The sequence below is a fragment of the Quercus lobata genome, chromosome 5, assembly GCF_001633185.2.
Source record: "Quercus lobata isolate SW786 chromosome 5, ValleyOak3.0 Primary Assembly, whole genome shotgun sequence".
NCBI classification, from domain to species: Eukaryota; Viridiplantae; Streptophyta; class Magnoliopsida; order Fagales; family Fagaceae; genus Quercus; species Quercus lobata.
In genome coordinates, this window is record NC_044908.1 from 52,551,178 (window position 1) to 52,576,507 (window position 25,330).

The window sequence follows — 25,330 nt, forward strand, 5'->3', positions numbered from 1 at the left end:
TTAGTTATCCGGCGGCTGAGCGTAGCGCTCCATAAACCTCTTCCTCCTTTGCTCGGGCATGCCCATGAACAACACTCTTTTCTCCTTCTTTTGGAGAGCCTCGGCGACATTAAGGTAGGTGTCATCATCAAGATCAGTATACTGATTCAGCACTTCTAAAGCCCTCCCAAGTGAGCAAGGATCGCCACCACTGGCGGATTGTGCAACATGATCAGAGCTACCAAACGACTTTCCCTTTTTCTTGGAAAACCTTTCCCTTGCTAAGGCAGTGTACTCTTGTAGAGCCATGGTCATCTCACTAGCCCTATCATTCTTCTTAGCAACCTTTTTCCCCTTGGTACTAGGCTCTTGCATGGGACGTTTGTCCGCGCGTTGGGTTTGCTCATCAACAGTGGGATCGTCTTGGGTTACGCCCTCCATGTTGGGATTGTAGCAATCATCATTATCCAACTGGGTACGATGTGCCTCACGTTCCTCATTGGCAAGTTCCTCTTCCAAGACACGCTCTTCATCACTATCTGGGGCTGGCGTGTTTGAGGAAATTTGAAGGGAACCAGTTGCAGTATTAGGGGCAAAAAGTTGCTTCAGCTTCTCATAATCAGGACACCCTTTCTTCCGTAATGCAGCTGCCTTATTATCCCCCTGAAATGACAATATATACATCAAAATCATGGTAATATGAAATAGAAAATTACAAATAAATATACAAAGAATTAGGATAGTAAATATAACATACCGCAATCACGTTAGCCCACACCTCATCAGAAGCCGTCACCGTTTGGGTTGTCTCATCCCACCCCAACCCGGTATGCCTCAAAAGCTGGCCCCACTTTCTTTGTTTTTGCCTAAGCCTATTATGCTTGTCTTTCACTTGCTTAGGGGTGAAATCCTTCCCAGTATGCTCATTTAGGATTTTCGTAATTGATAACCAAACTTTGGCCTTAAAGACACCATGTTCCATGTTCCCCTTTTGTTGTTCATCGACCATGAGGTCAATGAAAAGATGTTCAATGTGGGGAGGCCACTTTTTCTCCTCAACATCCTGTGTTTCTTGTGCCATCTAATACAAGTTTCCCAACACAATTGCATATGTTAATATTTGTATATTCATAGTTCTATGAATTGGCCACTAAATTGATTCATTTATAGAGTTGTTTGGGATTACCATTAAAAAAAAAAAAAAAAACTACAATAGCATGTGATTATATGGAGGGGATTCATGAGGCAGGTTCAGGGTTGGGATTTTTTTCCTTCTTTAATAATTAAATAATGCTTCATGTAGGAAAATTTGAAATTATATAAGGAACCAAAGCACACAGGCAGTGTACTAAGTAACCAGCAAGAAAAATAAAAAATGACAAAAAATATGATTTATAAAATTTTGAGACTGAATTATATAATTGTGGAGCTGAGTAACATATTATTTAAATCCTAGAATTTAAGTTAGGTTGTGTTTTCATGGAACAAGCACCTGAGCAATCTTGGGCTAGTTTTCACCCCTATCTGAATCTGGCAGCATTAACACAACATAAGGCTATATAAAATTCTTGTAAGCAGCAACATTGATTATCTTATTACCCGGCCCTTTAAATCAGTACAAACTAGTCTGCTATGGTCATACGTTGGTTTTTTTTTGGATAAAATGCATCTAATAAAAATAACAATGTATATAGCATTCTAGGCTTCCAATCACAAAATCTTCAAGAAAAATTTCACTTAACACTAAATATAGTTTGAAAAAAACAAGCTGTGGCATTTAATCTAAATAACGGCTCATTCTATAATACTCCTGATTATTTCCCTTTTCTTTTTCTTTTTTTTCACTTACATGCTCTGTTTTGGACCTATGGTATTAGAGTAAGATAATACAAATTTTCCCTAAAAATCCATATGGGAAGAATTCAATCAACATGTCTCACAAGCCACAACCAACATCAGTAGAATAAATCAAAAACCCCTTTCACATCCAACGAAAAACCCAAACCAAAACCAGACCAGGGACATGGAAAATGGAGAGGGAGAGAGACAGATTTACTACACCTGGGAGATAATGTCGCACCTGGGAAGGGGAGAGAGAAGTATGGACACGGTGACAGAGAGCTAAACTCGCCGGTGAAGATTCCGGCCTGGTTCAGTGCTTCGATGAGGCGTTGTTCTTCAAACACGGACGATCTTCTCAGGCTGCGTTCAGTCTTCGAACACGGACTGTGGTGCCATGGAGCTACCTCGCTGGGATGTGAGGATGGAAGTGAAAATGAGAGGGAAGTGAGAAGAGGGAAGTGAGAAGAGGGAAATTTTTTAGGGAAAAATTTTCGGACAAATGCAGAGTAACAGGAAGAAGCTCCAACGGTCAGATAGATGGGACAAGTCACTGGTTGAATGGGCCCCACTGGAACAGCTTATTACAAAAGTGCCACTGAGTCATGGGTGATGAGTCTTGAAAACAAGGATTTTGTGTTTTCATTTTTGGTCTTCATCACTCAGTTTTTTGAGTGATTGGATGACCAAAACCGGGTGACCAGATATGGATGATGGTATCCAAACAAAAATTTTTCTGTGGGTCCCACAAATTTTGGATGATGAGTGATGAAAACACAATCATATCACTCAAAACTCTCTAATCCAAACAACCCCTTATATGTTTGGTGGTGTATAAAAGAGAGCATATAAGTCGGGGCAGGAGATTTGAACTCAGTTAGTAGTAACACTTAAGCCACAGCCACCACATGAGCTATTAATGATGTCATCTATGATTTCTATGTGCCTCGCCATGTCCTTTTCAGTATCTCATCAGAAACTCTAACAAGGCTGCATTTTGGACAGCTGGGCCCAAATAGCGCTAAGCTCCGAGAGTCTGAGTCATGCTGACCATGCTTAATTTACCTCTCCCTCTTTCCCTTATGTTCTTTTTTCAGCTATATCTTGTTTCCATCTACTTATCAAGGAAGTTCTTAACATCTTATGTGCATTATAGAGTCTGGTCAACAATAGTGATTATTGCTAGGAAGAAGGTAAAATGGGTCATCCACCCTTTGCCTCTTCATGAGAATGAGACAGGTCATGGCTTCCAACTAAAAAAAAAAATTTGAAAGAGAATGCTAAAATTACTAGCAATTTTACAATAAATTGTTTATAAACTAATGTGATAACAAATGTGATTGATGTTATATTAACAATGTAAATAAATTTTTAAATTATTTTTTTGTTGTGTGTTTAAAAATAGACACATCAATTTATAAAATTTAAATAATAAAAGGGGATAATTATAAATTAACCCACCTGAAATTAGGCCCAAATTTCATTTTACCTACTCACGGTTAGAAAGTGTTATTTTACTCACCCAACCTTTGTAGGGATGGCAATTTAGATCCGACCCGTGGATACCTGGCCCGGTCCGACCCTAATGGGCCGGATTTTACCCGGTCCGATAAAAAATAGGGTGAGTAACAAAGGTGATTGATGTTATATTAACAATGTAAATAAATTTTTAAATTATTTTTTTTTTGTGTGTTTAAAAATTGACACATCAATTTATAAAATTTAAATAATAAAAGGGGATAATTATAAATTAACCCACCTGAAATTAGGCCCAAATTTCATTTTACCTACTCACGGTTAGAAAGTGTTATTTTACTCACCCAACCTTTGTAGGGATGGCAATTTAGATCCGACCCATGGATACCCGGCCCGGTCCGACCCTAATGGGCCGAATTTTACCCGGTCCGATAAAAAATAGGGTCAGGTATGGGTTTTTTAAAAAAAACCCGAAGCGGGTCCAGGTCGGGTCCGGGTTTTATAAAAAAACCCGAAACCCGACCCGGTTAAGACCCGGTTATATTATATATAAAATTACTAAATTACCCTCCTATATATATATATATATATAGAGAGAGAGTTAAACCCTAAATTTTCATTTCCTCTCCTCATTTCAGTCTCTCACGCCTCTCATCTCCTCAGCTCTCTCAATCACTGCCTCTCATCGCTTCATCTCTCAGTGATCTCACATGCACAGCCACAAGCCGTATGTATAGCGTGATGAACATCATGAACTCATCAGAAAAGAGCTAGCAGGAATCCCGTTTCTGACAGATGGAAGTACCGATACCAGAAGAGCTAAAGATCCTTGCCGTTCCGACAGATTTAAGAAAGGAAGGAGGCAATTTTGTCCTCGCCGTTCCCGTTTCTCTCAAGTCTCAACTCTGTTTCGTCCTCGCCATCACCGATCTCGCACTGTCTCCATTTTTTTTTCTTTTTTCTATTTTTTTTTTCTAGGTTCAGTTCGCCTCACTCATGTGAATTTGTGTTTGTGTTTATGATTTCTGAAAGGGAAAAATGAAAATCATAGATCTGAAATTTGTGTTTAGATTGTGATTTTGAAAGGGAAAATGTAGATCTGAAATTTGTGTTTGTGATTTCTTTGTTTGTGTTTGTGATTGTGATTGTGATTGTGTTTAGATTTGTGTTTGTGTTTGGATCTGAAATTTTTTTTTTGGTTGGGCCACGAATAATGAATTGGGCCCAATCCTTTAACGGGGCCCGGCTGAGGCGAGTTCGGGGCCCGGGAAAAAAACCCGCTTAGTTAACGGGCCGGGTCCGGGCCATGGGTCTTGGCCCACGGGTCGGATCTGGGTATAGAAAAACCCGGCCCGAACCCGACTCGTTGCCATTCCTAAACCTTTGCTCTAGTATTATATAATAGTTACCTATCTCATCACTTTCACCGTTTAAAAAAAAAAAAAAAGATTTAAAAGTTAGAATTTTGTAAAAATTGATATCCCAAATTTAAACTCCATCTCCACCTAGCAAAAATCACAAGAATTAAACCATTTAGCAAACTATTTGTCTGAAACTATCGTGAGCTTGGGAAAACAAGTTTGCAGAATTAGTGCGGACAAAATATCTCTCTATTGTGTTCATTGCCGAAACATGAACAGATGAAGTGTTATGATTGATGGCTTGAATTATGGAGCATGTAAGCACACCACATGGGATTATCTCGCATTAGTGTTGGACACACTTTTGGAAGCTTACTTGAGATTACAAGTCCTACTAGGACTGCGTAATATTATCTACGTACAAACCCAAGCAACTTTGGTATTGATCTCTATCTAGTATCCTAGCCGACTTTGCCCAATATAAACATATATGTTATACGGCAATTGTGTGTATCAGTGCCGCAATATTAGAATAGGATTCTCTATTCTCTGTAATTGTATAGAGTTCTAAGGCGTGACTTTGTTCTAGAGATTTTTAGGTTTTTCTAGTCACATGCTACAGGTGATTGAGAGCTCTTTTGGGTGTATTTGAGGTTTGGGTTTTGTGAGTGTGTTTTGATACCACCTTTGTAATCTCCTTTTTTTTGTTAGTGAAACTTTCTCTTCGACGCCGCCCATAGAAATAGGCCAAAAGCCGAACCACTTAAATCTTTGTGTTCCCATGTGATTGTTTCTTTTGTCTTTCTATTTCTATTTTGCATAAACTCACTATTATTTGAATACATACACAACAAATAGATATTTACGCATCCGCTGTTCTCAACAAATTGGTATTAAAGCTTCCGCTTTTACAACAAATTGGTATCAGAGCCTTGGGTTCTTTGTTTTGGGTTGAGATCGTTCACTAGATCTATTTGGTTGTGTTGTTATTGGTTCACTGGGTTTTTGGTATGGTGACAAAGGCTTTGTCGATAGCAAGATTTGAGATCGAAAAATTTAACGGGAAGAATGATTTCAGTTTATGGCATGTCAAGATGCGTGCTTTGTTAGTGCAGCAAGGATTATGGAAAGCACTAAAGGGTAAGAATGCTTTGCCAACGATGCTATTAGATGAGGAAAAAGAAGATCTCTTGGAACAGGCACATAGTGCAATTTTGTTATCTCTTAGAGATGAGGTTTCGAGAGAGGGTTAAGGTTTAGGTCCAGTGCATGTAGTGCACTAGACTTGTTAAGATGGTGATATATGTTCAAAAGTGGCCATGTATTACAATTTCAACGAGTCCTATGCAACTTGACACTGGACCCAAACCTCACCCCTGAGAGAGATTGTAGACAAAGAAACAGCTATAGGATTGTGGCTTAAGTTGGAGAGTCGGTACATGACTAAGTCTCTTACAAATTACTTGTACATGAAGCAGTGACTATACACCATTCGGATGAAAGAAGGTACACCTGTTTCTAACCATCTTGATGAATTTAATAGAATTGTTCTTGATTTGAAAAATATTGAATGCAAAGTAGAAGATGAGGATTAGGCTCTAATTTTGTTATGTTCATTGCCTCCTTCTTTTGAGCACTTTGTTGACACCATGTTGTATGGTTCTAGAAGAGATTCTATCTTGATTGATGATGTTAAAGATGCATTGAATTCTAAGGAATTGAAGAAGAAGGTTTCTGAAAATTGGGGCAATAATTATGCTGATGATCTTGTTGCTAGGAGTAGATCCAATAAAAATGGGTCTAGTAGTAATAGAGAAAAATCTAGATCTAGTAAGTGTCACTATTGTAAAAAGGAAGGACACTAGAAAAATGAATGCACGCTACTCAAAGAGAAAAATGAGAACAATGGTACTTCAAATACTAGTAATGTAGCTAGTGTTGCGGAGGTTAATTTTGTGGGTGACTGTAACGTCCCAGTTAAAAAAAAAAAAAAAAGTGATGGTCAAATTTTTATTTGCATTCACACGTGCCCACCTACCCCACTCACTTCCCCACCACACAAATATCACTCATATCTCTCCCTCTTTGGCCAGTCAACTAAGGGTTTTTTCTCTCTCTCTCTCTCTCTCTCTCTCTCTCAACACAACACAAACTCTCCTCTCTTCACTCCCTTACACTCTCCTATGGTACATACTCCACAACACCACTTCCACCATCATTTTTTCGGCAAGATCACCGGAAAATTTTTAAGAACTTATAAGCACCTTCACATCCTTTTTTGGGGTAAAAATTTCTAATCTTTTTTTGTGGGTTTTACACTTTTGCTTGAGGTTATTTTTGATTAGCCAAAATTGTAATGATCCTTTTGGTAAATTAATCAATTAATTAGCCAAGTGAAATTAATTAGATTCAATTTCATGCAATAAGCGTGGTAGCACAAATAAATCACCAACTAAGTTAAATGTAGCGGAAAATAAATTTGACAAAGATGATTTGTTTACGAATGGGGAAAACCACCGAGGCAAAACCCCACCGGGTGAATTTAAGGTCACCACTCTTAAGAATCCACTATTACCAAAAAAAGCGATTACAAGTAAAAGGAATCTCAGTACCTAATACCAACCTACAATTGAACAATTACCCCAATACCCAATTGGACTTGTAATGTAGCAGCAATCCCTCCTTTCAATGCACGGCTCCCAATACGTGACTAACCAATGATACATGGATCCTAGTACGTGACTAACACACCAACCTGAGGAAGATATTGGCAGCAAAGTTTTTCTGATCATCCAATAATGAAGATCAAGAAACTCCTTGGTTACAAAACCCTTAGCATAAAGACGCAGTAGCTTCTAGAAAGAATATGATGAATTAGGGCAAATTGTCTCCAGTCACAATATGCATATATTATCACTTTGCATCAAGTTACATCACCTGTAATGGCCCTTAAAATAATCCCTATATATGTCTAGAGTTGTGAGAAAAGAAACCTTACACAAATACACATGGATATGCGTGAAATCAGATCTGGAAAATCTAATTTCGTAATTCTCAACAGATACAACTGCTGTCGAGCTTCAACATTAAACCTCAATAGATATGATTCTGTTGAGATATCTGTCAAGTTTTAATGAACAGTACTTCTTTACTTATTTCTTAGTCAGACTTGCATGACTTTAATACTGAACTTAAACACTTATTTCTTGAAGCTAAACACATCCTAGATCTACCCAATTACAAGTAAAGTGCATTTTGTCAAAGGATTAACCAATATACATAACATATGTCTCTAACAATCTAACATATGTCAAATTATCAACTAGTGATATAAGCTGCTGGTTAAATAAAGTGACCGCAGTGTTGATTTCTTCTACACTACACGCTTTGCCCTTTGTGCCATATAAAGAAATTGAATTTGGAGTGCAGCCTACTACTACCGCTCCAAATAGTGCAAACTTCCTTGCTCCATTATGGTGCAAAGTCTGAAACAAAAAGAGGGGAAGGTGGGAAATTGATCGGGGATTGTCAAAATATTACAATTAAGGTGAAAAGAATGAAAGAATATATTGCACCTAAACCACTAACTGACCTCTACTGGTGGCTTGTGTTGTAATTCTTAGGCATGAAGTAGTTGTTAATGTAATCATTATTCCCCATTCCAACTGAATATAAGCACTTGTTTAGGTACTTGATGGCTGAGTACTTATTTCCTAGTTTTTTAATATTGCGTGAGACTGTAACCCAGTGATTCTTCAACTGCCCACAGCCCACCAAAGCTGATGCAATCACCCTGCATGTAGAAGTTTAGTCACGTATTGATGACCACTTGTGATGTATTCATACAAAAGCTGATACGACATATGGTTATTTATGAATAACTTGGACTTGATTGGAGAAAGTGTTTGTTTATTATTTTCGTTTATCTATTAAAGCTAAGCCCAAGTTCAAGTTTAACAATTAAATAAAATTTAAATATAATAATTTATTTGTGAACAAGCTTGTAAATCTAAGGCTTGATTTGAATATATATATATATATATATATAATTTATTTGTGAACAAGCTTGTAAATCTGAGGCTTGATTTGAATATATATATATATATATATATATTAGTACATGTTTGTATTTATATATGTATTAAAATATATTTGCAAAAGCCCGATTAGATTGTGTAAGTTTGTAAAATTTTATGAGATATTAATTTATTATTTTTAATTTATTGATAATCTAAATAATCTATTTCATAATAAAAAGTACACAGAATATATAACCATACAAAGTATTATTGAATTCTTAATTTTTGTATGTTCATTAACAAAAATCATTCTCAAATTCTTCAACAAAAAAAAAATCTTGAATAATATAATTTGATTATATCTAGCTATCAATTATTGATATAGATTTGTGAAAAATTAAAATATTTAGTTATGATATTTACTATATATAGAGAAAGAATTAGTTTATTAAATAACTCGTGAACAACAAATTCTCATTTCCACTTTTTGTGTTTTATTTTATTTTACACCAATCATGTTAAGTCATTTGTTTTTTCCAAAAAAAAAAAAAAAAACCTTGGGTTACTTCATAGAAAAATTCAAATGAATACATAGTAAGCTATGATTGGTGAAATATAAAGTGGAACAAAAAATGAAAAAGAAGATTTGTATTAAGCCATGCTTATCAAATGTATGCATCTATATACCAATTTAAGATCAAGAAGTTAATTGACCAAATAATTACCAACTGATTCCCAATTTCTTGGCAAATTCCTGCTGCACCAGATGCATAATTCACACCTTGAAGTATGTCCGAGTCACTAGCAGTTGCAAAGGGTGGAATAAGCTTGTCAAACCCTAAAAGTTGAGCTGTAGAGAGAAAATTTGCAGTTGGCATATATGTACAAATTTCTAACATAAAACAAAGCAAAACAAAATAAAAAGACTAAACATGAAGCCATGTTCACAGAGAGAGAGAGAGAGAGAGAGAGAGAGAGAGAGAGAGAGAGAGAGACCTATCATATCAAACATGGTTAGGCAGTTGGTAAACCTTCCTGTTGGGCAATTAGGGAAGTCAATACCATAGTTTGCTTTAGCCTTTGTTTGAAGCAAGTTGTTGTTGCCATTATCCGCTAATGAGTCTCCAAAAATGAAATAACAAGGTATTTACGGCACTGCAAGAACGTGAAGTTGCAGGTTTAAAACCACCACAAGAGAAGCAAATACCAGTTCCCACATTTTCATCTTGCCCCGCAATTGTGAAAGAAAATGGGATTTTTTTTTTTTTTTTTTTTTTTTTTGAGAATCAAAAAAGAAAATGGGAGCTGAATATATATGTATAGACAAATCCAGAGTGCATCTAAGGCCAACAGTTTCGTTGTAGAAAATGATAAATTTAGAAAGGCATATATTAGGCTGATAATCTAATTTAATTTGTTTAATTCAAAACAGCATGCGACAGCCTAGATTTTGTTCTAGGCAAACTGTCGTTAACTTTGACTAAACTTTAATTGAGCCAAAGCCCCCTTTTTTTTTTCTTTTTTTCTTTTTTGTCAATGATACATGTACGGTTCTCATCTGAACTCACTAATAATATCACATTTTACTTTCCAATAATTTCCCATTGTATTAGCTATTTGTGTAAAACAATTTGTGTCTTTAGCAATTTCCCTTTATTTGTTACCCATATTGAGACTAGCTCTATGCTGATAAAAATGCAAACAAGGAAGCAAGGTAATTTTGGTAGTACTATATCTTAGCAAAAAAAGAGAAACATTAATTTTCTACATTTTTATTACTAGTCTCACCAACCAATTGGGGCTTTTTATGCGCAACTAGTGTGGCTCCGTAAGTTTATTTGGTATTCTATATGCGTGTACGGTCACCATGCTTGGTAATGAATGTATGTGGTTGTAGTCGATTGTGCTGGTTATGGCTTTGGGTAATGGCATGGCAGCAACTCTATCTGTGTGCATGAGAGAGAGAGAGAGAGAGAGAGAGAGAGAGTATTTAAATGGAATAGTGAAAAAGAGAGAGAATATTTAAATGGAATAGTGAAAAATAAATAGAGAGTTTGAAGTATGTAAAACAGTAAAAGTGAAGAAGGAGCTTGCAAATAGGGCCTAGTTTGCACCAAATTTGTCAACCAACCCAACGCTTGAAGTTGGGTTTTGCGTGGCTTGATGGGTTGTTTGGAACTTTTTTTTAGCCTTGAGTTAGGTCGGGTTTGAGTTAATAGCTTTTCCAACACATCTAACCCAACCAAATCAAACATATATATGACTTTATTTTATAACATTTATTTTGATAATTTGCTTTAATTTATATTGGTATTTTGATTAATTTAAACTTTTGTAGCAAAATTTAGCCATATGAGTGAATTGTAACAAATTATTGAGCATAAATAGTTAATGATTTTTTTTTTTAACAATTTATTTTCACCATCTACGAGTGTTCTAGTTATTGGTTGCTAGGAATCTTTGGAAGTTCAAGCCAAAAATCCAAGTTTTACTTAGTGACTAGCGGTTGGTTGCTCAACTAAGATTGTTCTATAGAAGAAATAACTCAGTGAAGTTAGATGCTAGCAAGTGCTCAAAAGGCTCAAGTACTTAGGGAGATGTAGGCTTGGAGCCTATACTTCAATTTTGTACTACATCTATTCTACAATGGATTTCAAATTGTGTAAGTCGACAAAGAGGATTTTTTTTTTTTTTTTTTTAATCGGGGCTCCAATTTTCTCTTCCAGAACACACTTTAGTGTTTTTGTGTGGTTTGACCCTTTTTTTTTTTTTTTTTTGGCTTCACTATAAATTGCTTTACATTCAATTTTAATTACTTAAATATGTTTGCAATGGAAATTGGTTAATCACTTACATTGGACATCATTTGTTAAGTAGGTTTAAAAGTGGTTAAGCCATAAAATTGTTTGTTGGGGGTCTAAATATTGTGCTAGTTTGTGTTAGCATATCTTTCAATATCCAAAAAAACTTTCCCTGAATTCCTATATCAAGTCAATAATCAATGTCATGATCAAAAGCATGTCAGGAAAGACGCACTACAAGAAAATCAGGCAGTTGCGGCGGACCTATTGCGGCGGGTGGCAAAACAGCCGCTATAGGTGGCCTTATTGCGGCGCGAATTGGGCCAGCCGTTGTAGAGGAGATCTATTGCGGCGGGCCAATAGCCCGCCGCAATAGTTATAGCTATTGCGGCGCGCTACAGCGGCGAGCCAATGACCCGCCGTAATATATCTGTTTCAGCGGCCCCAAACCTAGATATAGCGGCGGGTGATTGACCCGCCGCAATAGGCCTTACATTTTCCCCCACCCAGACCTAAATTTTCCCTCTGTTTTTTTGTCCCTATTCATTTTTACCGCCGTTTCGTTTTTAGCAAGTCTCCCACACACTCTCTCTCAGTCTCCCACACACTCTCTCTCTCTCAGACGCCGAAAACCTCCTCACTGTCTCATCTCTACCACTACCCACAAACCCACAACCATAGCCGCCACCACCACCACCTCCCAAGCCCCAACCATAGCCACCACGACCACCCAAAAATCGAGCCTAGTTAGGTCCAAAAACAAATGGGTCAGGTCTAGCCCGACCCATTTGTCTTATCGTTTCTAACCCTAACGGTTCACGCCCCTAATCTAGAACCTTCCCTCGTTTTGCTATCTCATCCGAGCTCTCTTGACAGAAACCCATGGCTTGAGCGACCTGATCTCATCACCTCAAACCGGCATTGCCACCATAGGAGGCGGCTTGCTCCTCAGCAAAAAGCCTTATCGAGATTCCTATTTCTTTTTTCTGTTTATTGTTATCGAAACCCTAATTTCTTGTTTGGTACACCGCAGGACCGAAGGCACCGATTGACGCTTCGCGAGACATTCATCGCTCTGTCTATCTCTCACTCGGTCTGATTCTCTATTTCTCTCTGATTCTTTGCTGTTATTATTATTATTATTTTGGTTTGATTATTTGTTTGGTTTTTGAATAGCGGCTAGGGATTTAGAGGAAATTCAAGGGCTGTTGAGTGAGGTCGATGGCACTGTAAAGCCTTCACTTTCTCAGGTAACGATGTTTTTTTTTTTTTTTTTTTTTTTTTTCTTTGGTTAATTAAGTAATTTTAATTAATGGGTGGTTAATTAAGTAATTTTAATTAATGGGTGGGTAAGGGCTTTCTCAGGTATGCTTATTATTTTTTTTTTGTTGACGATTTCAGAGATTGCAAAGCCAGTGTCTCTGCAAACAGCAAGTTCTAAATACCCATCAACGATTCTAGTGTCTCTGCTAAAAAGGTAAAGGAAAAACTCTCTCTGTGTTCGTGATTTATTTATTTATTTTTGTGTGAAAAAATTGTTCTATGATGGAGTGACACAAGTATAAAATTGTTCAAAATACCCATCAACTACATGTCTGAACTATGTTTAAGGACTGTGATTTTTCTTGGGGGGGTTTAAATGATAAAATTGAGATGGGAAGGGTAGGGTTTTATAGAGAATTTGAGAGGGTGAGAAAGAGAGAGAGAGATGGGAGTGAAGAGAAGAAAGCTTAGAGAGGGATACAGTGAGATTGAGATTTGCGGAGCAACATGTTGGCGTTGTTGGAGAAGGTGGGTGTGAGGGGGCATGAGAGAATGCCGAGCTTGGAAAATTGGCTGTTGTAATTGTGTTGTGCAAGAGGGAAGAAAAAGGCCCTTTTATTTATTTATTTATTATTATTATTTTTACCTCTATTTGACTATTTGTTAAAATAGTTTGCCATACAATAGTATTTTGAATGGAATTTTTTTAATATTAAAAAATAACTTCTTTTATCGTGTATGGTTTTAACTTTAGCAATGATCGTAAAAATAATTTACATTCGGCTTGGAAGAAGATAAAGAATCTAATTGGAAATAAATAAATAAAATATTATTTTTATAACATTCATTCAATTCTCTAAGTTTTAAGTTTTAAGGAAGGAATGTTTAGAAGTTTGACTGTATTTGGATTTTCACTACCGTGTATCTTGGGTATGATAATCACATTATAAATATAAAGTTCATATGGAGTGTGGGGGAAAGGCTAGAGTTTACAAATTACACAAATACTGGGTCTATTCAGCTTCTCTGTTGTTGTTCTTAAATGCCTCTGGAATGCTGTTGTACTTGTGTGTGTGTGTGTGTGTTTTTGTCTCCTCTGCTTTGTAAAATTTAGATTGTCATGATCCCAAAACAAAATACATAGTTCTTACAAACTGGGTTGTTGTATTTTAAACAGAACACAACAAATAAATTAAGAAAGTTATTAAGTTGTTGATCTGATAATTTGTATAGTAGCTTTAGCATTTTCCTAATTCTTTTTAAACGTGTCTAAGTTATGAGCATTCTAGTTTAGTTGACTTAGTTCTATATTATAATTTTCCCCAGTAAAATTTGGATTTTGGAGTGAAAATCATATTTTTGAAGTTTCAACTGTTTTAATGTAAAGAATGGATGGGAAAAGAATTGAAAATCACATTTTAATTATTTAGGCCCTGAGAAAGCAAGGAACCTCAAGCCTTATACAATTACTTAGCTTGGATAAGGTTTTTTTATTTTTTATTTTTTTTTGAGAAAAGTTTGGATAAGGTGAGTTCCCATTTTTATGCCAAAAGAAAATGTAGAACGTTAGGTTCAATATATTAATTTCTATTCTTTTCCTACATATACTCACTAACTAGAACTTACTATGATTAATGCTAACATGATTGGATTGTATTATAGACTTTTTTACTTATGCTGTGAAAATTTTATTGCCAGAGTTAGGGTGCTTACAAATTCGCTGCTTTGGGTGTTAAAGTGGCTAACTGATGCACATGATCTTCTATTTACATATATGTGCTTAAACAAATCCATTGGGACTCTATTTTTATTTATTTATTTATTTATTTTATTATTATTATTATATATAAGTCAAATTTGTTGGGACTCTCAGTATATAAATTTTGGTGGTAGTAGGTCATGTATGTTTGTGGTCCCTTGGCCTAAGTTTTGTTTTTGGGAAGTTCTAATGAATATTATAATTGTTGGATTAAATATTAACATAATGAATAAAATAATGAAATAGAGGTGGAAAATGGATGCCATAGAGACATGTGACGTGATGTTGTACACAAAAATTGTCTTGCTAATGCAATGGGCTTCATAAAGGAGAAGGCATTGTCTGGCTGTGCTCAGATTCTCAAGCAGTACCAGGAGTACGACGAGTAGATATGATTTTGTGATTTGAGTTCCCCTTTTATGTGCCTAGTTATTAAGTTATATATGCTTGGTTTATTCTAGTATCTATTTACTTATGTCTTTATGGATTGTTACCTCAACATTTAGAGGAAGATGATTTCTTTGTGAATTGGACTTTACTAATTAAATTAAACTTGGGTCTTTTTAATCTCTAGAAACTGTAGTGATTCGCTGCTGGTTTCAATAAACTAGTATTCCTTATTATGGTTCTGATTACATGCTACTACATTGCATAGACAAGTAATTCAACCACATTTCACTAGCAATGTTACTTCTCACACATTATAGTAGGCTTCATAGATTAAGTTCATCCACCATTTATGTGAGAAGAATGCTCTTTTCCTTGCATAAACATCTTTTCTGGAGGGAACCTCGACGAACTATATTTAAGAACCTTGCTCCCTGGCGGTGGGGGATCCTTAAGTGATATTTGTGAGGGTGAGCTCAGTCTGAGCAAGTTTTTGTGTTAACTTGTTACTTAGTTTTGACCTTTTCATTCTTTTCTTCACTCAGTAATGAAAGGACATGGGAGCTCTTTGCAACCTTGACTAAAATGACTTAGAACACTACATTTTCATTTATAATGAAATATTGTGGATGAAGAACTCTTGATCTATTGGTGATGGTTGTTTGAAAAAGAAATACTTAAACCTTTTTGGAGTAAAGGACTAGCCTGGGTTTTGTTGGATTTTCTGTTTTTTCCTTTGTAAAATTCTAATAGTTTAATTATCTTTTACAATGGGACGTCCAAATGATAAAGGCAGTTTTGAAATGAATTGTTCGAAGCTTGGATAAAAAAATAATAGCTGCTTTGTTGGTCAAACACCACATATGATGAGATAACTGTTACTTCATTTTTCTAATTTGCAAGTATTCAATTTTTTCATTTTAGATATTTCTTCCCTATAAATTTTATCGTCTGACTGGCCTATTTTTATGCTGCCTTTGATATTTCTTCTTGGATTTTTAGGGAGTGGCTTCAAGCTAGTTCTTTTTGTGTGTTATTGCTTCTTTGCAGCTTTAACGAATTTGGATAGTTTGAACTTGGATTCCTGTGGGATAGGTGATGAAGGGCTTGCTAATCTGACAGGTTTATTATTATGTTTCACTAATTCATTTTATATGACAGTTATGATTGTTATGTGAGATGGTGTGTAATTTAATATCTTCTTTCTTTTGTTTCATATTATCTTCTAGAATTTCCCGTGCCTAATCAGTGTCAAATAAAAACTGCATCATCAAAAACCCTTACCGAGATCTCTCTAATCTAGGTACGCACAACTCTTTTGCATTCATCGATTCCTATTTCTTTTTTTCTGTTTATTGTTCTTGAAACCCTAATTTCTTATTTGGTACACAGCAGGACCAAAAGACTGGTCAAAAGAGCAAAAGAGGAAGTCCTCAAGGTTCATCTTGGCACCGATTGACACTTATTAAGAAATTCTTCGCTCTGTCTATCTCTCACTCGGTCTGATTCTCTATTTCTCTCTGATTCTTTGCTGTAATTATTATTATTTTGGTTTGATTTGTTTTGGTTTTTGAATAGCGGCATCCCATTTCCCCCACCAACACAAGAGTAAATTAACACGGTTGAATTTGAAGGAACGAAATTGGAAAATCTTTGCCTCATTTCGTGGTTTCATTGCCAGAGAGGTGTGTATAAATATTCATAATCATATCTGTAATCTGTGTTGATTTTTTCAATGACATTTGGGCTGTGGTTTTTGGGTTTTTCTTCTTGGCTATTAAAATTGAATTCATATTATTTGGGAAGATGTTTTTTGTTTATATGGGCAGTAAATTATCTAAAAATTTAGTACTTTCTGTGATAGTTTATAGTTATGCACGGTAGGTGTTTGTGAAAATGTTTGTTCTTGTCTGTAGTGATAACTGTACAGTCAAAGCAATATTAATTGCTTTGGTTTTATTGCAAAATTAACTTGAAGAAAGATAGAAAATTGAGTTTAATTTTATCTTCATTGCTGAATGATATCTTGGAACCATCATAAATTGGAAAAAAAAAAAAATTGAACTAGTATAAAAATTATTTGTGCAGAATATTTGTACCCTTTTTATAGCTCCAGTTTACCACGGGTTTTGTAAACTACAGGAATAAATTTAAGGGATCCACTATTATGTACTAGGTAAACTTATAGTTATGGAGCTAGCTAGAGTCTTAGGATCACATTATCTATTGATTGCATTCTAACTACATACCAACACCTTTTTTTATTGAAATGTCTGTTGGCATTGCATGGAAAATGTAGACAACCCCTACCTTCTTTCTCCACCACACATGGCTACATTTGTGTCGAGTTATGGTTGTTGATTTACCAACTTTGAATTACTATTGTATATTGTCTTATGATAGTGTTGGGTTGGTTGTTATTTATTTATATTTGGGCATTAAACACTATTGTTTATGTTGTTCTGTTGATTTTCTGAAATCAAACAATGGAAACATGGTGGTTTTTTTGTCTGAATTTGATTGGTTTATGAATATTCAAATTTAAGGTGCAGAATATAATGCTAAGAAGTAGCTTTCATTTTCCTTAACTGAATTTGCGCTTATGTTTCTCTGAAGTTTAAATGAACGTAATCTGTTTGTTGCGTCATTGGAAATTAATTTCTTCTTCAATTGTAGCAGAGGCTAGGCTTATTTTAAATCAGTTATAGTTTTCTATTGCTTCGGAAGTAGTTTTGTCACATTGTGGAGAGAGAGAGAGAGAACTGTCAATCACAATAAAAACATGAGATATGATAGTGTTCATAGTGATTTGAAGATATTAATACTAACCATGTGTCTTTTCCCACAGTCATCATCCCAAATAGCCTAGTCAAAACTTGCATATGATATTGATAGTTGATGGGGAATTATATGTTGCTGGCTTGAACGTGTTATTCTCTCAAGTGGTTTAGAATGATTCTTCCTGTTTGAGAGACCAATAATGTGTTGCTTCAGCTATAGCTTTGCATTTCAGTGTAGGATTGAATGACTGGAAGTATGCTGCATAATGCATATACCATTTTTTTTAAAAATGTGTAATGCTATGTTTGATTTAATTGGCCCTATGCTTAACTTAGGAGTGAAATATTTATAGGAAATTCTAATAGCAGAGGATAACATGCCTCATCATATTACTATTTGTGTTTCCTAATATTTCATTTTTGTTGTATTTAGAATTACATTTTGTGTGTCAAGGAATTATGAGTAGCTGAGTGCTGTCTTTTATGCTTTAAGGTTTCTCAGAATTGCCAAAGTCAAATGGTTTCCTAATTATTGAATCAAATGGTGGGTTGAACCAACATCGCTTATTGGTATGTTTTGTTTCTTCAAATGTTATTTCTCTTTGTTTTCCTAGAAAGATTGGTTGAATATGGTAATACTGCCTTAGATCATAGATGGAAATGAATTTTGTGGGTTAGACATGATGATTTGGTGACCTTGATGTCTTTTGGTCTTTGGCTGATGGTAAATCTGTTCCGATTCAGATTTTGTTGGAAGACATTAGAGCATTTTGCTGAAATATATCTCTGATCAGTTAGATATTGAATGATGATGGGATGAATGTAATAAATTTGTCAAGTATATGTTACACTCCGCATTAAAATTTATTTGGTAATTTACACGTGATTCTAGATGATGCCTGGCAGGGTAATTAGGGTAAGATAAGGATAAGCACATTGGAACTCTGTGTATAAAGGGGATGCCAATTTTTTTTTTTTTTTTTTTTTTTACAACAGGTCAGAAACTTTATTAAACTAAAAAGAAAGTACATGTATAAAGAAAAATGCTATACATACAAGCCAACGTGTAGGCAGAGATTATCAAAATTCTTCCCATTTTTTTTTCTTTTTTCTTTTATAAATAAAATAATAGACCATTAAGTCAGTCTTACATCAACTGTTATTATGAGAAAAAGGCTTGTATCTTGCACTTTAAAGTTCTATGGTAGTATTTCCCTATTCAAAAAAAGTTCTGTGGTAGTATGAAAATCTCAATAGAAAAAAAAAATATATATATATATATATATTTATTTATTTAAAACAATCATTAATAAGAGATATTAAGAATATTTGTATAGATTCATATCAAAAATCATACAATGAAATAATTATAAAATATAAGGACACCAGTTCACCCATTTAAGCTATGGGTGTGGGCTCAGTTATGTTTTGTGATTCTCATTATGTCATTCATTCAGCTTATGTTTGAATTTTCTGTGAAAATTGAATCATTCCTTTGTAATTTTGTGTTGTACATGACATTTCAACTTGGTTTATCATGCTTTACAGAGCAGTGGAAATGGTAACTTTGATTAAATAAGAAAAATAGAAGCCGATAACCTCATGATCATTCTAGAGATGTGTTGCCCCTTATAGGCCTATGTTTCTGACCGATTCAAGTTTACTTTTATCACTGCTGGAAATGCTTTGAATTGAGGTAGTTGGGTGTCTCATGCAATGGAAATTTCCGCCAGGAAAATGGGAATCATTGATCCCATGTTTAGCTCACTAGAAATCAAATAATTTATTGAAAACAAATTCTTGCCTTTTCCAATAAGATTGACTTCCTTTTGGTTTATGTTCCTTTCTAAAGGGCATGCTCGCAGATTGATGTGTTTTCCTTAATAAACAGGAGAATCTACCATGACCATTTCAAATACATATTAAGAAATTAAGATGCTTGACATGATTTTTGTCTATCATCAAAAAACTTCCTCTCTCTTGCAATTTGTTCATTTGTCTTATCTTTAAATTCAAAGAATGCATTCCTATTATTTGATGTAAAATTCATTTCTTGGTATTTATATATTTCTTTGAAAGTTAGAATCATAGAATGTGAATGAAATTATGTATTTGGTTTAGAATTCTACCAGATCTTGTCAATGAAATGGGCTTCAAAAATATAACTGTGTAATAAAATAAAATGAGTCTCTGTCTCTGACTCTATTTGCTGCTTCCAATCCAAGTCTGACTCATCACTCGTGCCCCTCTTCTTGTGTGTTTTCTGTTTTTACCCTCATCTTCTATACTTCAATTTTGTCTTACATTTTAACCCTTCTTTTTTTTTTTTTTTTAAGTTTCTTATATTTATTTATTTATATTTCAAACCCAAAGCTGGCCCCTTTGTTCTTCTTCTACTTCTCTACACTGTAACCACCACTCCTCTTCACACCCCCTGTCCCACCTCTCCTTCTCTACACTCTTCCCCGCAAAAGTCTTTTGGAAAATTTCTAAATTCCTAAATCCAAACTATAAATTAGTACAATAATCTACCATATCTTTCTTAAGAAATTATGTCTAATTCGTTATTTATCATCATTGTGTATTTTATTAATATTCATATACCGCTAACTTATAGGGTTCAGAACTTCTTACTAGTATCTTGAGGTAACTTTTAAAAGATTTTTCTTCATAATAATTCAGTGTGCATGAAAGGAGAGACTGAATACCTTGTTTGTTAAAAAATATACATATAGGTTAATTATTTTTTTAAAAAAAATTGTTTATTATGAATAAGTTACTTTTGTTATATTTGGAAAAAAATATTTAAAATTAGTACTAATAATAATAATTAAAAAAAACAATTTACTTTTTTTCAAAAAATTTGTTTCGATAACAATTTTGTTTTAGTAGTAATATTTTCAATAGCCCAAATAATGGGAAGAATTTTGAAGTGGTTGGATCACATCCCATTCATGGCATGATACCCTTCAAACAACACAAATTAATACCCTAGACTAGAGTTTGACTTTTTCCACTGCAAATTATTAAGAAGGATGCTTTGGCTTTTCTTAATTAGAGGATCTATTAGCTTTAGCTGTGTGTAGTCCAAACAAAGATGATTTCTCCCTTGTGATTTGTTTCAACTGTTGTTGTATTATGTATAGTCATTGATGGTTGCATTAAAGTTACTTTCAAAAAATGGGAAAGATGTGGATTCCATAGACATCAAACCTACAAAATCCTAGGAAGTTGAATGATTATCGTATATATAGTTTATTCATTAATTTATTCTCTATCATCGACCTGTGAGATTTCTTCAATTCTCTTTAGTCAACGAGCAGGGAAAGTTGCGAGAGAGTAGAGGGATGATTATTGCAGTTCTGAAAAATTTGTAGCCATACCATTCATTTGCTTTGTTTTGATGGGTTAGTTTTGAAACTATCCTAATTGGATTGAACTGAAAACCTTGTGAAACATACCATTCAATAACTTTGTTTTGGTGGATTAAGTTTGAAACTATTCTAATTGGAATGGGTCCAAACACTTATAACATGTTTTTTAAAGTAATATCTAATTTTAATAACTCAGCTTATGTATAACCATTTCATTTTTCCAATCAAGATACCTTAGCTTATCAATATGAATAATTCATTCTTGGTAGCATAAAATTGTGTGTTGTTTCTAGATATGATTCCTTTGTGACTCACTCTCAACTAAATTGCTTTGAAGTGAGTCTTGTTTGAAAATTAACTTAGGTTTATATGTATTCTTTTCTTGTTGGCAGATTGCAAAAAGAAGAGGCACTATAAGTTTGTGTGATCAAAGCAAGTGAAGTTGGTGAAAGACTTAAGGTTTGCTCTCTCTCTCTCTCTCTCTCTCTCTCTCTCTCTCTCTGTATTGTGGTGGGTTGTTGAATTGGGGCAAGCAGGTGGCTTGCATGGAGTAATAAGGTGGTTTTAGCTGATATTGGGAGTGTTGACTGTTTTGTGTAATATTGGATGATTGTTGTTGAGTTGTTTTTATTTGATTAATTCATTTTAAACGCTTCTCTCTATCTTTTTCACACATATGGAACGCTAAAATGGAATTGCATATTTAAAGAGATGTCCATTCTTAAAGAATATTGCTAGTAATGATGTTATATTTACCAAATGTATTGATAACTTCTCTATTCATTTAAATTCATTGTTTGATTAGGAACATAGCTAAAAGTGAATGAGTAAAGATGATTGTTGTTGAGTTGTTTTTATTTGATTAATTCATTTTAAGGGCTTCTCTCTATCTTTTTCACACATATGGAATGCTAAAATGGAATTGCATATTTAAAGAGATGTCCATTCCTAAAGAATATTGCTAGTAATGATGTTAGTAGAGCTAAAACTATTACAGGTCTTTTGTAACAGGTCTGTGAACTATTTATTTACTAGCAAACAGCAGTTATAAAACCCACTGGAAAAAAAAAAAAAAAACCCTATAGCGGCAGTCAAAAAGCGCTGCTAAAGGGCCACATTTTACGTTTTAAATAAATACCTATAGCGGCGCTGTTTGCCCGCCACTACAAGTGGAATTTGCTGTTTTGAATGATAGTCTATAGCGGCGCTTTTTGCCCGCCGCTAAAAGGTGAATCTATAGCGGCGCTTGTAGCGACCGCCGCAAAATACCTATAGCGGCATTGCAGCGCCGACGGGACGGACCGCCGCAATAGCACCCGCCGCTATAGGTCGCTTGTACCTTTAGCGGCGGTTTTTTGGGCTTTAGCGGCGGTTCTGGACCGCCGCAATAGCCCGTTTTTCTTGTAGTGACGTTAAAAACAGATATGCCCCTCTTTTACAAAATAAATATATAATCAACAGTCACCAACTGGTCATGAAATTATCTCATTTGCTATATCATGGATCGTGCTTCTTCGCATGCTTTTTTCTTCCTCAGCTTTGTCCATCAAAGCCTAATTCGACGTGTAGCTATATCATATTTCAAGTTGCATTTCATTATTGTGAGAGACAGCGCCCCCCGCCCGTTTTTATAGGATGTTGGGTCAAACCCACGTGAATGGGTGAAGTCGTGTTTTTGCCTCTCAAAATGGAAATTTGACTGATTATGTTTTCTCCCTTAGATTAAGGGTTTTACAATGGAGTCACCACTTATTTAATTATTGGAATAAATAAGAAAACCAAAAATTGAAAATTTTCTCATTTTATTAATTTGTAATTGAATTTACATTGATCATAGAAAAATTACATGGTTTTGGTCCTAGATACAATTTAAGATAAAGTACATGACTTTGTTTCCTAGTTACAATCTAAAAATCGAAAATTACATAGATAAACATTTGATCTACTAACCCTTGATCTAAGCTCGGAAGCTATGTTACAAGGTGAGAAGGTGTTATGCACCCACCTTACCCGGTGAAACCGGTCTTCTAGATTATGGTGGCCAACATTCATATCACATCATCCAATATGTTATCAATCAATTTGCATGTTGAATTTAAAGTGTGTGCATGTGATAAATCCTAATTCAATTTATTAAGCATTGCATTTTGATTGAAAAATAAATTCTAGTGAATGTGTATGGATGGTGATAATCTAGATTCAAGGATTTAAAAGAATTATGAAACAAACATGTTTTTTATGTGGATTTAAGATTAAAACTAGTGTTATGCATGAACATGTGATGAACAACCAATAACATGTGAAGAACACATAAGAACATTCAAACATATTCAAGAGAATTCAAATAATCACTATCATGCTTTAATCTTAAATTCTCATCATGGCAACACAAAAAACAAGTTAGGAAAAAGGATTATACCTTTATACAAGACCCATACGGTGGAGGAGGAGACTCTTGGTGGAAATCCTAAGGGTGAAGGAAAAAAGAAGAACTAGGAGAGGGAGAGTGAGTCTCACTCAATAACTTGAGTCTCAGGAAGACCAAGATATGACAAAATTAGTCAACTTCACAAGAACTCAAGAGAGAAGAAGAGAAGGGGTTTTTTGTGTCTGCTTCGGAATGAAGGAGAGGGAGGTTTATATAGTAGTGGTGGAGGAAATATGAATGGAAGGCCATTTAATGAAGGTTGACAAAGAATCATGAACCTAGACCTCATTTTAGCCTTTGGAGAAATCTGGTGCATTAAATGTGGAGATTGATGAGAGTGAAGAGCAAGCAAAGTTCGGTTTTCCTGTAGATACTGTAATAACCTGTAGAGCCAACTTTGAAAAATCATATCTGCCTCAATTTTGATCAAAATTATCTCATTCTTGTGCTCAAATTGAAGCCCCAGATGTCTAGTTTGTGGGAAAATTAACCTCATTCACAGATTCAAAATATTCTGAGAAATATTGATGAAATTGTGAACAGATGTCATTTGTTAGAAAATGGTTTCAACATAATTAACATTAATAGGTCCCAAATTAGCTCTCAATTAACATTAAATGGCTCCTATTACTCCCATTTCAGACTTAATTGATTCCAAATTTACTTTAATTAAAGGATAATTGCACAAATTACTCATTGAATAATTAATATTTAACTATCTAGTTAATTAGGTGTGTGCAACCCTACAATGAAATGTAGTCCTAACCAATCAAATTATGACACATCATCGATCTCAAATTGATTATACTTATAACCAATTGAAATCAATTGTTTATAATCACATATAGTCGGACTCAATTTGTGATAGTGCATTTCAGCCATTAAAACTTGATTAGATGATAACTTTCAATCTGCCGGTCCGATTAGGGCTCACGACCAGTCGATTTGATCATTAAAACATCAAGATCATTTTGGTGAAATGAGATTAAGGATCTAATGACCAGAATCAAGATGCATATTTCCAATGTGAAATCACCTTTTGACCCTCCATGTGAGGTTAAATATGGGTTGCAAAATAGGGTGTCAACAATTATTATATCTTCTTTTCTGTCAATATTAGCTTGGAATTACTCTTCACTAGCTAGCAACCTTTTTCACCTAAAACACTTTTTTTTTTCTTGCACAATAGGATAGGCTCAGACCTACATTGGGAAACAAACGAACAAAAGATAGGTACAAGCCAAATGAAATAATTGAACATGTTGCATTTTAGTGGGAAGTAGTAAGTGTTTCATTCATAATCAACTATAAAGTATATCAAGCATATCTTCTAGTATGCGATATTGATGTGGATAGAATTACTTTGGCAGTGGTATATGGCTGAAATTGTTGAAGACTAAAGAGTGAAGCATAATTTGAACATTATTTGAGGACATAAATCTGGACATTACAGTATGGCCTCTAAACAGTTAAAATAAACAATTGAGGAAGATATTCATATCGATACATCTACATTTTCCAATGTATTTTATTTCTTTCACATTTCAAAATTCTGAGACTAAATAACCAATAGGAATGATCTGGAGCGCACAAAGAAACAAATTGTGAGACATCGAAAGGTTCATTTTTGAGAATATATAGCATAGTTAATTAAGAGTTAATATAAGACACCAATCCAAAAGCTAACCACTTTTTCTTCACCAAGAAACTAAAAACTCAAATAAAGCATAAGAGAGAATTTTGATTTTTTCATTTGGACGAGAGTACAAGTAGACATGGTTTTTTCTTGGGTTTTCTTGGAGAATCAAGGATAATTTGTGATGCTTTGGGTTGTAATTCTCTTCCTCTTCCACAATATCATAAC

The 25,330-nt window shown here is 34.7% G+C and overlaps 1 protein-coding gene and 2 long non-coding RNA genes across 5 annotated transcripts; 2 read left to right on the plus strand and 1 right to left on the minus strand.

Annotated features, from left to right (window-relative positions):
- LOC115990668 lies at nucleotides 1-9,469 on the minus strand. The gene is made up of 5 exons (XM_031114477.1): nucleotides 9,400-9,469; nucleotides 8,252-8,448; nucleotides 7,961-8,184; nucleotides 737-1,060; nucleotides 1-642 (listed from the first exon to the last, which is right to left on the minus strand). The coding sequence occupies exons 1-5, from the start codon at nucleotides 9,444-9,446 to the stop codon at nucleotides 1-3; spliced, it is 1,434 nt and encodes a 477-aa protein (XP_030970337.1). The 5' UTR covers nucleotides 9,447-9,469.
- A 2,601-nt stretch (nucleotides 9,470-12,070) lies between these two features.
- On the plus strand, nucleotides 12,071-12,958 carry LOC115991770. Its single transcript, XR_004092308.1, has 3 exons — nucleotides 12,071-12,568; nucleotides 12,652-12,725; nucleotides 12,877-12,958. It is a non-coding gene; the product is annotated as an uncharacterized LOC115991770 (long non-coding RNA).
- Nucleotides 12,959-15,894: 2,936 nt separating this feature from the next.
- Nucleotides 15,895-21,497, plus strand: LOC115991771. Of its 3 annotated transcripts, none has more exons than XR_004092310.1 (5): nucleotides 15,895-16,006; nucleotides 16,134-16,187; nucleotides 16,277-16,569; nucleotides 18,158-18,234; nucleotides 21,431-21,489. It is a non-coding gene; the product is annotated as an uncharacterized LOC115991771 (long non-coding RNA). The 3 variants fall into 3 exon arrangements; XR_004092309.1 differs by having other exon boundaries at nucleotides 16,280-16,569; XR_004092311.1 differs by lacking the exon at nucleotides 18,158-18,234 and having other exon boundaries at nucleotides 16,280-16,569; nucleotides 21,431-21,497.
- Nucleotides 21,498-25,330: the final 3,833 nt, after the last annotated feature.